The following is a 15,419-nucleotide window of genomic DNA, read 5'->3' as shown; positions in this document are numbered from 1 at the left end:
GGCAAAGGGTAGCAAGCCTCGAGTACTCGGTTTAAGTTTAAACCCTTTCCTATTGTCTATTATTGTCGTGCGGTTTCCCTATTTTGAAAGTAGTTAGTAAAGATAATCACAATAACAGTTGCTCTTTACAATTTTATCCCTAAAATATACGTTTCATATCTGCCATAGAAAAAATAGCATCAAACCTACAATCTTGTCGTTACCAGACATAACGTTCATTTATCATTCATTCATTTTCCATAACGCTTCTCATGTTCAGGGTTGCGAGTGGCTGGAGGCAGACAAAAGGTTATTTTGAATTAACTTTAGATAACTGAAATCATAGTCAGTAAAATATTTAAACTATTTCCCCCTGTGTTTTTAGAATCGGTTCATCCCAAAAGTTTATTTTAAAGGAAGTTGTGATTATCCGAAATTGAATACCCAGTACACTGGTCGGAGGCAGACGGCACTACTAATGAACTGTTACGTAATGATGTTGCCGACGTCCACGTAGCTCCGAATGAAAGGCGGCACTGACACCTGCTGGCTAAATGCGTGCTGAACATATTGAGCTCTTTCCATTGTATGGTTAGATTTGTAACTCTTTCCGTGCGATCATCTGTTATAGTGCCAATACACGACCTTCACCTTAGAAAAATGGCAAACAGCAGACATCACAGCCCCCCCAAAAAGAAAAAGAAAATACTAAAAGCAACATTTGATGAATAAGTTTCTCTTTAACTGATAACTTTGCCACTCCAAGGTTTTTAGCTCACATGAGCTGGTGAAAACATTGATGCTTTTGTTCATATTCAGGTTTTTCCTGTGTTTTTAAATAAACAATTATGGAAAAATCTTATCAAGATCTGGTCCCAAAACAACAAATCGATTTTCATCTTTTGATAGACTGCACTGAAAATCTTAATCATCAAAATTTGTAAGGGACCTTAAACAATAACCATGCTGGCTTGCCAACTTTACATCAAATTTATGTAGGTGACCAGTCTCGAAGAAAAAAGCAGGGAATGAAATGCAGTTATATGTAGACTTAAATCTCTTGGTAAAAGTTTACAGCAGAACTACTATAGACCTGAGTGACAGTAAGTATAACCACTGGCAGAGTACCACCTGCCTTTATAAAACCCATTTAATATCTTTAATACAAACACAGACATATTAATTTGAGAATGTTTTTATTCAAAGTTTTCTTCACTTAGTGCTTCCAGTACACCATACAACAGCATTATGTGAGCTGGGTAAGTGCAGTGGTGGTTGCTCAACGATGAAGAGTAGCACGTTGCCATGCCTTTGACAACACTAGGATGGGTGTGTCTTTAACAGTGAAATTAGAACAACAACTTTTTCACCAAGTTCTTTTTCTTAGTTTTAAAACAAAAAACCAAAACAAAAAAATTCAAAAATAAAAAAATCTGAAGGGGGATTTTACAGTAAGGGGGCAAATTCCAACAACTTTCTGTCCAAGGTTGAGGGGGGAATAGAGGGACACTGCAGGGTAACAGGTTAGAGGTCGTCTTCTTCATCAGGGAGTGCTGTTTGTGATGCAACCTAAACGGAGGGACAAAGTATAACTGAAGTCATATTGCAAATTGGTGCTTTACATTTTAGTCTTACTCAAAGCTTCTTTAGGACAACATGCCAACACTGGATACATTCTTTAACAACCCAAAAAAGCATTCCACCTTGAAATATTACTCACTTGAAGCTCTGCCTCGTATCTTGCAGCAAGGACTGGGTCCATTTGGACCTCTGGGGGAGCAAGGGCGGGCATTGCCACAAACTCCAAATTAGGATCGCCAACCAGCTTCCTTGCTAGCCACAGGAAAGGCTTCTCGAAGTTGTAGTTACTCTTGGCAGAAATATCGTAGTACTAGAAACAGAAGCATACATGGAAGTTACAAAAGCAAAATAACAATTCAGTGAATTTGTTGCTTTCTATCTATTGAGTTAAATCACCCCAAACCAAGCTGTCGTTACCTGCAGATTCTTCTTGCGGTGAAACACAATGCTCTTGGCTTTAACTTTTCTGTCTTTGATGTCCACTTTGTTTCCGCAAAGGACAATGGGAATGTTCTCACAGACACGGACCAGGTCACGATGCCAGTTGGGTACGTTCTTATAGGTGACTCTTGAGGTGACATCAAACATGATGACAGCACACTGGGCTGTAAAGGTAGGAGGAAAGAGTTAACCTTTTAAAGTACCAGATTAAAAATTTGGAAGTGATTACTCAAACTTTAACAATATATTTTACAGAATTATTTGGAGTTGTGAAATTCACCTTGAATGTAGTAGCCATCTCTCAGCCCACCAAACTTCTCTTGTCCAGCTGTGTCCCACACATTGTACTTGACGGGTCCTCTGTTAGTGTGAAAAACCAGCGGGTGGACTTCAACACCAAGGGTAGCTTCAAGTACATGAAGTTTGAGAAGGATGAGAACAAGGAATACAGTACATATTAAAAATTAAAACTTAAATAATAATTTAAAAAAAGCATAAAAAAATATATTTTGGATATGAATTAAATACTAAATAAACCAACATAGTCAGTGTCAACATATATTTAAAAAAATTTCAGAACTTAAACATCTTGACTTGACTGCACACCCCTTTTTAAGCCACCATTGAGTCAACGCATGTTTGGTGGATTACAGTTTGAATGCATGGACAAAGAAAGAACTTTTAATCATAGCTATACCAGTACTTAAGTTTCATTAGATAGATAATTATTCTTGAGAAACTAAGAATTGTATAAAATCAAGGTGAACTGTTTGCCCATCTTGACCCCTTTACTGATATTAAAAAAAAAAGTTAATGCTAACAATTGAAAAGTGAAATGATAAGTTTTCACCAGGGTTTAGTTATATATTTAGCCCAAATTCTAGCTTGGCATCTTTATATGCAGTCGTACTTTAGAATGTGCTGCAGTGTGCATCACCAAAGTATGAGAACACTGGGAGGTGTCTGTAGATGTGCTCAGCTCTGGCACAGCATCTTCGAGCAATTTTTATCTTCCACATATCTTTACGTCAGTCACTTCATAGTAAGAGATACTCACCGACATATTTCTTCTCAAACTCTCCTGTGATGTGCCTCTTCACGAAAGTTGTTTTCCCGGTGCCTCCATCTCCAACCAACACCAGCTGAGAGAAACAGCAAGTTAGTTTAGACTGGTTTATACTGGTTCAACACACCAACGGTTAGCGCAGCAAGCGCAAGGAGAACCACCACCACTCTCAGCATGACGACTGCGAATGGCGTATATTCAAGTTAACAACGAAGACTTACCTTGAAAGTCGCCACGCACGTTTGTTCGCTCATGTTTTACCTGAAGATAAAGAGACAGAGGGTTGAATACCACGATAAACAGCCATTGTGCTACTACTTATTCAGACATAGCAACATAAAGCCTGAAACAGTGCTTTCAATAACCTCGTTCTGGGGCTTTGAACGCTTTGGCAGACAGCCGTTAGACCCAGCAGCCCGTTTCCTAGCAATCCTAGATCTAGCATTTTCTATTCCAAGCTAACGGGCTAAACCGTGGGTGCTACCGTTCAGATATCTCTGACGTTGTGATTTCTAAAACTCAATTCCAAAGCATTTTGTTTTGATATACCATGTAATCATCACGTTTTTGCAGTATTGAATCCGTAATGAAGTTAAGCTCATACTCTATTTCAGCGCCAGTTAGCTAGCGGACGAGCTACCAACGATATCAAGAGTGCGCCATACGACGCGCGACCGCACTTTTTCTTGTTCGACTGCAACAATCGGTCTACACGACCATCTAATGTGTTCCATGATGCAGTCAGCTGAGAGTCTAGACAAAACTGGCATTCAACGTATGAACCTGCCTTTACACATTAAGGGTTGTTATTGACAACAACAAATAATACCAATTATTAAAGAAATACGAGTGGATGACAAGAACAAAGCAGCGAAGAGGGGTACAGCAGTGCTTGCTAACCTGCTAGCTCGCACAGCATGGAAGCCATTCTATTCATAGAGCTAAAGGCTAAGTTAGCGCAAGAAAATCAGAGGCCTAATCAAGTTGCTCACCTTTCACGTGGTTACACATGAACGAAGTACAAACCCTAAGAAATCCTGTAAGTTAACTGTATTCTTAACAGACTGTTCCAAAAACCAAAAGCCTGGAAAGAAGGATGGTCTGTGAGGACAGAATAATAAAGGGACTCACCGGTGTCACTGCGACGAGAGGAAAGAAGTAAATGGCTGCGTTCGCGGGAGATTCAGCGTGGCCTATGAGTCAGTTTCCGCCCTTATCACGTGATCACCGCAGCGGTAAAATGCAATGGTCAGAATATGAACTGAGGCCTTCAGAAACATGATGTCGCATCACCACTCCAACTTGAATTTTTTCTACTCTTTTGTTATCTTTGTTAAAGTATACGTTTGTATACCGTAAAATTTATTCATTTTCTACTTGTTATACAGATTAAATTTTCCTTCAGAAGGAAAAAAAAACGAAAATTAACATTTATGAACTAAGTTTGTTTTTAAGAATGTCATTTTTAAATCAAATGACTCGTTCCTTTTTTTTGCAATATTTAGTCTCTTGTTTTGTCTTTTTCACCACTTGTTGTTTCATTATTTGTGTTGTATTCAACTCTTTTCTCATACCAAAAAAACAAAAACAAAAACAAAGAATTATCTGGTGACGTTTGAAGACATTTATTTCAGTATTTCAGAAAGCCTTGGCAGTGTACAACTAAATCAAGGAAAAACTTACATTTAAATGCAATTGAAACTGGTCTATAATGGAAAGTGCATTGTGGGTAACAGACTGATCTCACAGGTTGACTCACTTTATCTGTACAATACAAGAAACAGCAATTGTGCGTGTTTATGTCACTTATCATTTTGACAATAGAATAAGACCTTAAATTTTACATATAAAACTTTTAAGTATTGCTTTAAAGCTATAAATAATCTCTTGAAACATTGAGGCATGATATTATTGATATTTACTATATCATTTTGATGGCCTACACATCTTTGGGAGCAGTGTGCGCAGATAACAGCAGGTTTATCTGTACAGGTAGTCTGCCTGTATGTTAGCTGCTATCTCTGCCTCCCATCGGTCTCCATTGTTGAGCAGCTTCTCTTTATTGTACAGCAGCTCCTCATGAGTCTCAGTAGAAAACTCAAAGTTTGGACCCTGAGGAAGAGAAAAGTAGACATTTAAGAAAATGCAAGTCTAAAGCAACAGAGATAAACCAGAATTTTTATCATTATTTTAATCATCAGCGTTGTCCTCTTACCTCAACAATGGCATCAACAGGACAGGCCTCCTGACAAAAGCCACAGTAGATGCATTTGGTCATATCAATGTCATAGCGAGTAGTTCTCCTACTGCCATCTGCTCGTGTCTCAGCTTCAATTGTAATAGCCTGGATTCAACATAGAGAAAAGTGTTGAGAACAAAACAAAAGTTTTGATGCAAACAACATTTATATTACCCAGTGTGAAATCCATCTCTTTGTTCGACTGTGTTGGTGTTTACCTGGGCAGGGCAAATGGCCTCACACAGTTTACAGGCAATGCAGCGTTCCTCTCCATTAGGGTAGCGACGGAGGGCATGCTCTCCCCGAAAGCGTGGAGACAGAGGGCCTTTCTCAAAAGGGTAGTTGATAGTGGCAGGTTCACGGAATAGGTAACTCAGGGTCATCCCCAAACCTGTCAAAAGTGTAAAAGAACCTATGACAAATTTGTATGGACCTCTGTTGATGTTGTTTATTTCACACCGTCTTCTGGGCTGGGGCTCAAGCTCATTTATGACTGGCATGACCTGAAAGAATTTAAGCCTTCCCTTTTTTTTTCTTCTTGTTTTACAAGTTTTACCATGATTTTGGAGATCTATGGCACAGAAGAATGAGCCATATTGGGCTATAACTACATAGACAGTATTTATTTGTAGGATATATATCTGTTGTCTCTTTATATCTTTACATCTTGTATGTGCTTGAATGTATTTTTATATATCATATGTTAGTGCGACCTCTAAAGAGTTCAGTCCAAAGGAGGGTTGTAGCAGCCCTGTCAGTGATGGACTTCAGGTCCGTTGACAGTTCCTGTGCATTCACATACTCTGTGAGGGAAGCAAAAAAGAGGTGAGCGTAAATAGCTCGATAAAGTCAAAAGTGAGGTAAATCCACTTGGAATATCTTATCTAAACAGCATAAGGTTTGTCACATTGAACAAGTTTTAAGAAGAACTTACTAAAGCCGTTTCTCTGAACACTGAGACTGAAGGACCGCATGACACCAGGACCATATCCAAAGGTGCCTTGAAATACACACAAAAGTAATTTGCCATTGTGTAGATTTCTCATAGAAACATAGCCAGTGGAATTTTATCTTTACTGACAGTACCTGGCTTTGAGTAGCAGTGAAGGACACGCAGACTTAGTGCAGCAGACATCTGCAGAGAGGACAATTGAAAACATTCTGACAAAGCCTCCTTATTTGAGGAACTGAATTTTACCACAACAGTTACTGGAAACATTCATCGTTTTAACACAGTAACCGCTCTACACTGACTGACACAGAAGAGGAGTGAGGGAAGCAGACAGCTCACTGGACACAGGCATCCTGAAGGCCTGATTTCGAGCCCCAAATCCCCCCGCTTACGTCAGCGGTTTGCCACATTCACGGCATGCCGGCGAAACAGGGAAAACATCCAGTCACGTCATAACCTGAATTGTTCGAGTGCTAGCAAATCTAGCCGAGCTTTAGCATATTAAACGGGATTAAAATGGCGACCAACTGCATACGTTATCGAAAAAAGTTGGATCTGTCTTGAATAATTGTAACTGGTTTGTGAGCGAGCGAGCAATCATCCACAATGTACGTATTGCTACGCAACCAATATTTACAATAATTAAGATACCACGTGAACGCCCCTTTAACAGTTAAGTAACTGCTGAAATCTGCTTCATCATGGTGTAGTTTCCGTTAACAGCCAAAGGTGATTGAGTCATTTAGTCTCTTAATATTACCAGGTATGAACTATTATTCTGGAAATATTTTATGGCCATGTTTCTCACCAACGTTGCTGGTAAAACAAATTTAATTTTAGGGTGTTTTGCAGAAAATCATAGACCAGCTAAAAATCTATATTCACCCAAATCTTAAGATTGTTAGTGCTGGTGCTTTTCTCCGTTTTTACAGTCTATGACGGTTTCATACCTTATGGCAATATAGGCTTATTGTAGGAAACAACTGAACCCTAACCCCTGACCCCCAAGCTGCACATTGAAAAGATAAAAAAAAATCATTCAAAGCTAAATACTTATTTGTGGCTCGACTTAAACCAAAGACCAGTTTGTCTCAACAAACACCCTCTCCCACACTTACCTCTGTCACAAATTTAGGGATGAGCAATAACACGAGGAAAGCGGGCAATGAACTACGCAGTTGGCTTTATGTTGCATTCAGGTGGCGCTCGTAATTCCCGTTCTCAATGTGGTAACTATAAAAAAGATGCTATTATGAGAAAAAGTATGATAGTTTTTTTGAATGAATTCAGCATTTTTGATGTTGTTGAGGTTTTTCTTACAGTAAGTAGTTATGAGCAGCATTGGCATACCTACCTTTTCATAAAAACGGAGGGATTTTGAAAGATACGTATCTTTCGAAGTCCTTAATATTTATTTATTCATTTATTATTTGGTTACAAGCAACTGGGTGTCGCATACATGCCGGCTAACAAATATTTCTATAAATATTTATGTTTAATATTCATATTTTATCAAATTGGGAGATGACTAAGCTGGTTATGTGTAAAGGACACAGAGAGAGGAAACTGTGTGTGTGTGTGTGTGTGTGTGTGTGTGTGTGTGTGTGTGTGTGTGTGTGTGTGTGTGTGTGTGTGTGTGTGTGTGTGTGTGAGTGAGAGAGAGAGAGAGAGAGAGGAAGTGTGTCTTCCTCTCTCTTGGGGCTCTCACACTCCACCCTCAACTATAGATCAAACATGACGGAAATTTTGAAGGTAAATAAATCTATACTCATATTTTCTCAGATTTAAAAACTGTGTCTGCTTATTTTTTGTGTTTGATTGGAAAGAACATTAAATTAAGATCCAATACACCGATAATTAAAAACAAAACAAAACTTGGCAACAGATGATAGAACCCTCTCCTACCTGACTCAGTCAGGTAAGCCATGTACTTTACATTGACACGACCCAAGTAGAAAAGAATGTTTTTATTTCAAAGATCAAGAGGTGTGTTTCCTTTGCAGTCACAAACCCTGCACTCAAGGCAGTTTTTGGATTGATTTACGATATTAAACATCAGCCTATTGCTGACATGCAGGAGGCAATGTGAGCTATCACAGTACAAAGGCAAAGCTGTCAGCTTCATCATGGTAGATCACTCAGTGCCCTTTACGTCTCCATTAGTAAGATGTTGAGCCCTCCAAATCCAGCCCAGAAGAGGGTCAATGACGAGGACAGCTCTGGATCTGATACAGAGGTTGGCCTGGAACCTGAGACAGACCGGTTTGGCTTCATTTTGACCAATGGATCCACGGCTGGGTAAGAAGTTCCACATTTGTGCTTGTATTAACATAGTTTCTGAAGGAGAAAGACAAAGAAATCTGATGTGCTTTTTGTAATTAGTAGTCTGGATCTCAATGTAGATACGCCTCCTCAGGTTTCTATCTGCTCCCTGAAGAGAGAACAGGAAACTACTAAATCAAGAACAGCACAGGAGCAGCACTTAGAGCCTCTTAAATGTTTTTCGAAAGCAGAAATCTAACATTCTTATATGTTATCCAAAAATTCTCATTCCATACTTAATTCATTTAGTTGTTACAGCGGAACACAGGTTGCTTTTACAAGGTGTCAAATGTGATAGAAAACATGACATATTGTACTCAGTCAACAGTGTGCCAACATGTGTTTAAAATATAAATACATATTTTAATAATAATAACAACTACTATCATTATTTGAATGCATTATATAATTTTTTTTACCAGCTATCAATGGCAAAAAAAGATTTATGTTTTTTCATCTAACTACTTGTGGCTTGAGATTCAGTAATAAAGAAGTAAAGATGTTTCATTCCCCAAAACACTAACACATTAGTAAAAGTTTCTGTCTTTTTTTAAAAAGTGAACATTGCAGAGAATTCCTTAAACCAAGATTTTCTGTTTCCAAATAAAATAAAACAGCAAATCAATTACACTGTAAAAAGATAATTTGTCCAGGTATCACCATTTTATTTCAATAGCTTTGTGAGAAAGAAACAGAATTTGAAATGAAGCAGGAGAAATAGTTTTAACAGAGAGCAAAGATATGTCTGTTCAATGTCCAATGAGACCCAAACCCCAAAGTAAGAGACAAAATTGTGACATTATGAGAAAATCAGTGGAGACAATATTCATTACGTATACTCATGAAGAAAGAATAAAATACCACATAATATATGATATTTGTCAGAGACTTTGCCAAATACTTCAGAGATGAATTCAACAAAGTGGCTTAAATTTAGGATTAGACTGGTTTAACTAGCTGCCATACGTGTCTCCCTATTGATAACATCCTGACCTGTTGCCATGGTGACTTTAAACTGCAAACGCGTGGTTTTCCTGTTTCCTGTCTTGAGTTTTGAAAGCAGTGTTCAACGATGAAAACAAGTGCATGCAGCAGCTTTGCATGGTGACTTAAAGGCCTCCAGTTTAATTATTTTTTGTGTTATACATCAGATCTATGAACACTGATTTTTCATTTTCAAATACACAAATACTTGTTTGGCTTGGTCATTTTTTTCTCAGGAGTGTGGGTCCAGCTCCTGAGCTGGTCAGGCAGAGGGAGGCCAAATGGATAAGCATCATCAGCCAGTGGGATCAGATCCTGCTTAAGAAGGCTAGTAAGGTGTGTGATGATCATAAAACAAAAATTTGAAACTGAATGATAGGTGACATTTGGGATCAAATAATTGACGTGTCTGTTTCAGGTCAAAGTCCAGTGTCAGAAAGGCATCCCAGCCTCCCTCAGAGCAAAGTGCTGGCCTCTGCTGTGTGGAGCGACTGACAGGATGAAACAGAACGAAACTCTCTACCAGGTAAAAACTTTAACAGTGTTACTGTGGTTGTGTTTTCAGATCGACAGTAACCACAGATGATGTGCAGCCACATTTGTATGATGCAGTCCAGTTTACAGTGTGAATAAAGTCAGACTCAGTTCTGTGTCCTATGGTTATTAAACAAGTCTGAGGATTTCTAACAGAGTGGGAGGACACCAGAAGTCCAATTTTAATGTTTCTATTTCTTTTTTTTTCTTCTTTTTTTTGTTTTGGTGTGACAGAAAATATTTACACATAACCACAGTCTCTTTGAGCTATCTTGAGTAGCTACTTGTGAAACTAGATGATGTGTGATGATATTGTTTGAAGTGCATTGGATTTTTAAACTCTTCATACAAATACTGAATGAAATAAATGACTTTTTTAATTCTAGTTCAATAGGTGGAGTTATTCTGGTCATTGCTACTGCTTATTAATGCCATGAGATGGTTAAGTCTTAGGTTTGCACATTTTTCATTTGTTATTTTGATCCTGTATCTATTTTTGCTAGTCACTGGACTCAAAGCCTGCACTGCAGAGCTGGGTAGATGTGATTGAGAGAGACCTGGATCGACAGTTTCCTTTCCATGAAATGTTCCTGTCAAAGGATGGACATGGGTAGGAAACAAGACCTCTGATTTTTTTCTGCATACAAACTGACAGCAAAAAACAACAGCGCCAACTGTGATGCTTCACCTGCACAACCTTTTCATCTTTGTTTTGCTGATTTCTTTGTTTTTCTGTTGCCAAGGAGATTAAAACTAAATCCTCGAGCAAAAGCTATTTCTATTTTTATTCAATTTGTTTATAAAGAGATCATGTACAATATTTAACATAAATGTCACTATTTGATGCATTGTACCAGAGTTAGCTTGTAGCTAATTTACATCTGCAGTCCCTTGTCCTTAACAGTGAGGATAACTGATGTTTGAACTTATGGCTTGTTTGTCTGCAGGCAGCGTGGTTTGTTTCGAGTGTTGAAAGCTTATACTCAGTACCAACCAGAGGAGGGTTACTGTCAGGCACAGGGGCCAGTGGCAGCAGTACTGCTGATGAACATGCCAGCTGAGGTAGAGCCCAACCACACTGGGAAACTCCCCTCACCCACCATGCTTTTTAAAATAGGTGAGCTGCTGTGGCATCTCACCCTGGTGTGTTGATATTTTACCGTAACTGTCACCTCATGTGACCCTTGGCAGGAGGCGTTCTGGTGTTTGGTGCAGATCAGTGAGCAGTACCTGCCAGGTTATTACAGCCCTCTGCTGGTGAGGACTCACACACATGCAAACATTTACATTTATCTGACACTGCACCAATTTTTTTAATCTTATATCCCATCATACCCACGGCCCCATCAGGTGTTGTGGGTATGATGGGCATGAACTTAGTGGTCCTTGATTTACAGAGCCGTGATTTTCTCAATCTTTAAGAAAGCTTCATTAAAATGTTTTTCTTTTACTTAAAATAAAAAAAGAATGCAATTCATAGTACACTGCTGAACTATCAAACTGGAGCATTTTTCTGTCAGTTTTAATTAACTGACATGCATGTGTTCTTAAGTAAAAAACCTGAACCCTAAAGCAGATAATAAACCAAACCTGTGTCAGCTGCGATCTTTTAACTTTAGTCTCTGGCTTTCCTCTTTAGGAGGGAGTTCTGTTTGATGCAGCCATGCTGAGCTGGGTCTTAAAAAGGACGTGTCCAGCTGCACACAAACATCTTCAGCAGCACGGCGTGGAACCGCTCATGTTTGCCACGGATTGGCTGATGTGTCTCTTCACTCGTCATCTGCCTTTCAACACACTGCTGAGAGTCTGGGACCTTTTCTTCTGCTTTGGTATGCACTAAAACATTTTATTCATGGGAAGAATTCAATTTTCTTGTGTGTCATAACTTGTATTGTTTTTTCTTAGAATAGCTATACAATAATATTTATTGATATATAAAGTAATTTACACTAACAAGTAAAGGGGATAATAGGACACGCCTGACATCTGCCGTCCTCTGCTGCAGGTGTGCGGGTGCTGCTCCAGGTGGCTGTTGTCCTTGTGCGTCGGGCTCTGGGCAGGGCGGAGCAGAGGAGGCAGTGTGATGGCCAGATGGAGACTTTGGAGAGGCTGAGGGGCGTCAGGGATCAGGTCCAAGAGGTAGACGACACCTTCATAGCAGAGGTAAGAATAAAAACGACTGGCCATCACTTCATGCTGGACAAACAGCAGCCTTCAGTTAGCTTTATAAATATAACTGAAAAAAAAAAATATTTTACACACAAAAGCTCAAACTTCAGTTACCGCCTCGATTTCTGGCACCGAAGTCGGCTGCACAGACTTCAGATAGCAGTATTGTTACAGAGACTGGTCTTTTACTCAGGAGATGTACAACTTCATCCACAGAATGGGGCAATGACTCCAAAAAACGTTGCACAATGATGAAGGTGCATTATCAGTTTAGATCTAACAACGTTAAAACCATTTTAACCAAGCCTGAACAATCTTCAGTCATTTTTAAACTCCCAGTTGTTTCCCTTTGGCTTGATATTGTGCATTATTCTTTACTTCAGACCTTGGCATCCATAGCATCATAACAAAGCAGGAGACACAGAAGTGTTTGATGGGACAGTAAATTGTTAGGCAGTCTTCCAAAACTGAAAATTGAGAAAAATGTTTATTTCTTTATCAGGTTTGCTCTGTGCAACTTTCGGCCAAAGATCTGGAGAAGCAAACAGAGAAGCAGTTGGAAAAGTGGAGGAAAGACAGACCCTCATCCACTTTTGACCCCAGAGGCCGCTGCCATGGGTATCGCATGGCGTGGGAGAGGGCTCGACACGCCGAGGAAGAACGAGACAAGAGGGAACGGGAGAAAGGGAACCTGTCCGTCCCCCTCACTCGTTCAGCTTCCACTCTCTCCCTTTCTCCATCCCTCCTTCACAGGTTGAGGAAAGGGGGGAAAGCCAGCTCAGGTGAATGGGAAGGTGGACGAAAAGTTGTCAGGCATCTCTCAATGGGTTCAAGTGAGGACTGGAGGAGCTGTACGGAGCTTCACTTTAAGAAGGTGAAGGAGGTTCAGGAGGAGGACGATGTTGTGGATTCAGACGAATGTAAAAAACAAACTGAGCTGAATCTGGGAGAGCAAACTGAACAGAAAGAACTTTTAGAGGTACCTGAAAAAATGGACACAAGTCAAAATATACAAACAGAGCAACTGGAAGAAATAGTGGTGTCAGGAGAAGAGAGTGAACAAGCAGCAAAAAGAATCAATGACCAACTCAAAGAGACAGAGCAAAGGAAAATGGCATCAGGAGAGACAGAGGGACTGCCAGTGGGTCCAACTGAAGTTCACAGTGTTGAAAATATTCTACATCTTCCTGAAAACACATCCCACAGTCAGGATGTCCTGGAGCAACAGATACACAAAAGCAGAGAGCAGGAAAGTCAAATGAAAGACATAGAAAAACAAACAGCAGAAAGTGAACAACCAGCTGCTGAGGAGGGAGATCCTGCTGAGACACAGAATGATGCTGACGCAGATTCAAACTCTGAGGTGGAAATGGAAGAGAGTGTCAACCTCAGTGAGGAGTGCTTAAATCAAGCTGACATGAAACCGGAGGAGGGGATGGGGACTATAAATGTGCAAGAGACACAAGTGGAAACAGTTGTAGAAATCTCTGAAGCATCCAGTGAGACGGACAATGAAGTGAAAGCTCCAGTTATTGATGACCCACAGAAGCAAGAGGAAGATATGATCACACAGAGAGAGGAAAACTCACAGGAAGATGCATCCGAAGCAGAGCCCCACATGAATAAACCACCAGCAGAAACAGAGATAAAAGAGGCTCTCATTCATGCAGAGACAGAAAGTGATCAGACCCAAGAGGAAGAAAAAGCCACACAGGAGGAGCTAGAGCCAGAGGAAGAAAAGGATCACATAGATTCAGAGACAGAAGCAGAAACATTAGTTTCGTGTTTACCAGAAAACATTGGATCTAACTCAGAAGCTGATTCAGACACTGAAGTAGAAATACCAGCTGCAAAAGAGACAGTGACAGACAGTGAAGGATCTGAGGAGTCCTCAGAGAAAGGATGTAATACTGTAGCATGTGAACCTACACAGAAAGAATCAATCTCCCCTGCAAACTCAGAGGAACAGCTCCATAACAAAAACATACAAGCAGAAGAAACACCAGCAGAAAGTCCGGTGAACAGGGAGACTGAGGACCTCTTTGGAACACAGGGTGAAGAAGTTAATCTCAGTCCTGAGCCTGATGAGGAAACAAGTTTGATTGAAGTGAAAACTTCTGGTGAAACTGCATTTGAAAAAACAAATAAAGAGGTTTCTATAGAGGAAGAAAGGACAGAAAAGGTTGAGGAAATCACGGTAGAGGATGACGTCTTCAACCCTACAGATCAAACAGAGCCTCCAAATCCTGAAACACCCCTCCAAATCCAGGAGAAAGACTCTGACCGTTCTGAAGAGCAGACTGAGTCCAGCAATGACAGCCAGGCAAAAACCTGTGGGCGTCACAACAGCAGGTCTTCTGGAGATTGTGTTCGTAAGTCTTCCAGCTCACGTAGATCCTGGTTGGGGCGAAGGTTGTCTGAAGATCTCTTCATCATGCCACAGAAAACACAACTCATCCCAAATAACCAAGATGCAGCACACACTGAAAAACAACCCAGTTCTGCAGCGTCTGACCCAACCGAACCCCAAGAAATCACCTCAGCGCTGCCTGAAGCAGTGACTGAAAGGATCTCCATACAGCAGGAGCAGCAGCTGCTAGACCCTCCCAAACGTTTTGGTCTGTTCCGCAGACTCAGAGGTGAGCAGTCCAACAAGGCCAAACAGAAAGAAACATCCAAAGTTCAGGTGCCCAAAATCCTGATACAGGATTTCAGTGATGGAACAGGGATAGGGAAGCTGGTTAAAGAAGAGGGGCAGGAGAAACTGAGCTCCAGGGAAAGGAGGAGGAGGCGGAGGGAGAAAGAGAGGAAGGAGAAAGAGGAGGAGAAGCTGAGAAAGAGGAGAGAGAAGGAGCTGGAAAAAGAGAGGGATCAGGGAAGGAAGAAACCACAGACAAGAGGGAAAAGTTTCCAAGGGGAAAAGGATAGAGGGGGCCGTGGTGTACCACTTAATACAGGCTCAGAGACGCTAAGATGTTCTGTTTCTTACGCTGAAGCTTACTTCTGACAAAACCAAATCCTTGTAATATCAAGTGACGGGAGGTGTTTTACTTTTTATTGACTGGAATATGTGTTGTGCTGAGATCCCTAATCCTCATTTTTTGATACTTGAACTTATTGACATGTACATAACTAATAAATAACTTTCAGAC

General features: G+C 40.2%; 3 protein-coding genes across 5 annotated transcripts; 1 reads left to right on the top strand and 2 right to left on the bottom strand.

The window, feature by feature from the left end:
- Positions 1–1,158: 1,158 nt before the first annotated feature.
- ran (RAN, member RAS oncogene family) lies at positions 1,159–4,330 on the bottom strand. 3 transcript variants are annotated; one of them, XM_074673724.1, is made up of 7 exons: positions 4,199–4,330; positions 3,289–3,328; positions 3,059–3,143; positions 2,282–2,407; positions 1,978–2,165; positions 1,700–1,870; positions 1,159–1,548 (listed from the first exon to the last, which is right to left on the bottom strand). In XM_074673724.1, exons 2-7 carry the CDS (start codon positions 3,319–3,321, stop codon positions 1,504–1,506), a joined length of 648 nt encoding a protein of 215 aa, XP_074529825.1. In that variant the 5' UTR covers positions 3,322–3,328; positions 4,199–4,330; the 3' UTR covers positions 1,159–1,503. The 3 variants fall into 3 exon arrangements, with proteins under 3 accessions (XP_074529825.1, XP_074529827.1, XP_074529828.1); XM_074673726.1 differs by having other exon boundaries at positions 3,289–3,325; positions 4,197–4,258; XM_074673727.1 differs by lacking the exon at positions 4,199–4,330 and adding an exon at positions 4,060–4,190.
- A 344-nt stretch (positions 4,331–4,674) lies between these two features.
- Positions 4,675–7,485, bottom strand: ndufs8b (NADH:ubiquinone oxidoreductase core subunit S8b). The gene is made up of 7 exons (XM_074674275.1): positions 7,377–7,485; positions 6,393–6,441; positions 6,241–6,306; positions 6,020–6,109; positions 5,525–5,697; positions 5,283–5,411; positions 4,675–5,179 (listed from the first exon to the last, which is right to left on the bottom strand). Exons 2-7 carry the CDS (start codon positions 6,439–6,441, stop codon positions 5,048–5,050), a joined length of 639 nt encoding a protein of 212 aa, XP_074530376.1. The 5' UTR covers positions 7,377–7,485; the 3' UTR covers positions 4,675–5,047.
- Positions 7,486–7,927: 442 nt separating this feature from the next.
- Positions 7,928–15,318, top strand: tbc1d10c (TBC1 domain family, member 10C). Its single transcript, XM_074673728.1, has 10 exons — positions 7,928–8,010; positions 8,422–8,556; positions 9,801–9,900; positions 9,983–10,090; positions 10,602–10,708; positions 11,046–11,160; positions 11,290–11,355; positions 11,738–11,927; positions 12,104–12,261; positions 12,770–15,318. The coding sequence occupies exons 2-10, from the start codon at positions 8,426–8,428 to the stop codon at positions 15,272–15,274; spliced, it is 3,480 nt and encodes a 1,159-aa protein (XP_074529829.1). The 5' UTR covers positions 7,928–8,010; positions 8,422–8,425; the 3' UTR covers positions 15,275–15,318.
- Positions 15,319–15,419: the final 101 nt, after the last annotated feature.

Source organism: Halichoeres trimaculatus, unplaced genomic scaffold (genome assembly GCF_033239565.1).
Source record: "Halichoeres trimaculatus isolate MK-OKI-2021-1 unplaced genomic scaffold, fHalTri1.1 fHalTri1_scaffold_7, whole genome shotgun sequence".
Classification (NCBI taxonomy): Eukaryota; Metazoa; Chordata; class Actinopteri; order Labriformes; family Labridae; genus Halichoeres; species Halichoeres trimaculatus.
Note: the sequence above shows the minus strand (reverse complement) of the source record. Positions and strands in the feature narration are given on the sequence as shown.

What these genes read in the sequence shown, in the direction of transcription:
- ran (XM_074673724.1), bottom strand. Translation starts at nt 3,321, where the DNA reads ATGAGCGAACAAACGTGCGTGGCGACTTTCAAG. An exon ending in AGATGGCTACTACATTCAAG is followed by an intron (nt 2,166 to 2,281) that starts GTGAATTTCACA and finishes CTACCTTTACAG; the next exon opens with CCCAGTGTGCTGTCATCATG. An exon ending in GATACGAGGCAGAGCTTCAA is followed by an intron (nt 1,549 to 1,699) that starts GTGAGTAATATT and finishes CCCTCCGTTTAG; the next exon opens with GTTGCATCACAAACAGCACT.
- ndufs8b (XM_074674275.1), bottom strand. Translation starts at nt 6,441, where the DNA reads ATGTCTGCTGCACTAAGTCTGCGTGTCCTTCACTGCTACTCAAAGCCA. An exon ending in TTGGACTGAACTCTTTAGAG is followed by an intron (nt 5,698 to 6,019) that starts GTCGCACTAACA and finishes CACTTTTGACAG; the next exon opens with GTTTGGGGATGACCCTGAGT. An exon ending in AGGCCATTTGCCCTGCCCAG is followed by an intron (nt 5,412 to 5,524) that starts GTAAACACCAAC and finishes TGTTGAATCCAG; the next exon opens with GCTATTACAATTGAAGCTGA.
- tbc1d10c (XM_074673728.1), top strand. Translation starts at nt 8,426, where the DNA reads ATGTTGAGCCCTCCAAATCCAGCCCAGAAGAGGGTCAATGACGAGGAC. An exon ending in CTGTCAAAGGATGGACATGG is followed by an intron (nt 10,709 to 11,045) that starts GTAGGAAACAAG and finishes GTTTGTCTGCAG; the next exon opens with GCAGCGTGGTTTGTTTCGAG. An exon ending in GGACCTTTTCTTCTGCTTTG is followed by an intron (nt 11,928 to 12,103) that starts GTATGCACTAAA and finishes CCTCTGCTGCAG; the next exon opens with GTGTGCGGGTGCTGCTCCAG.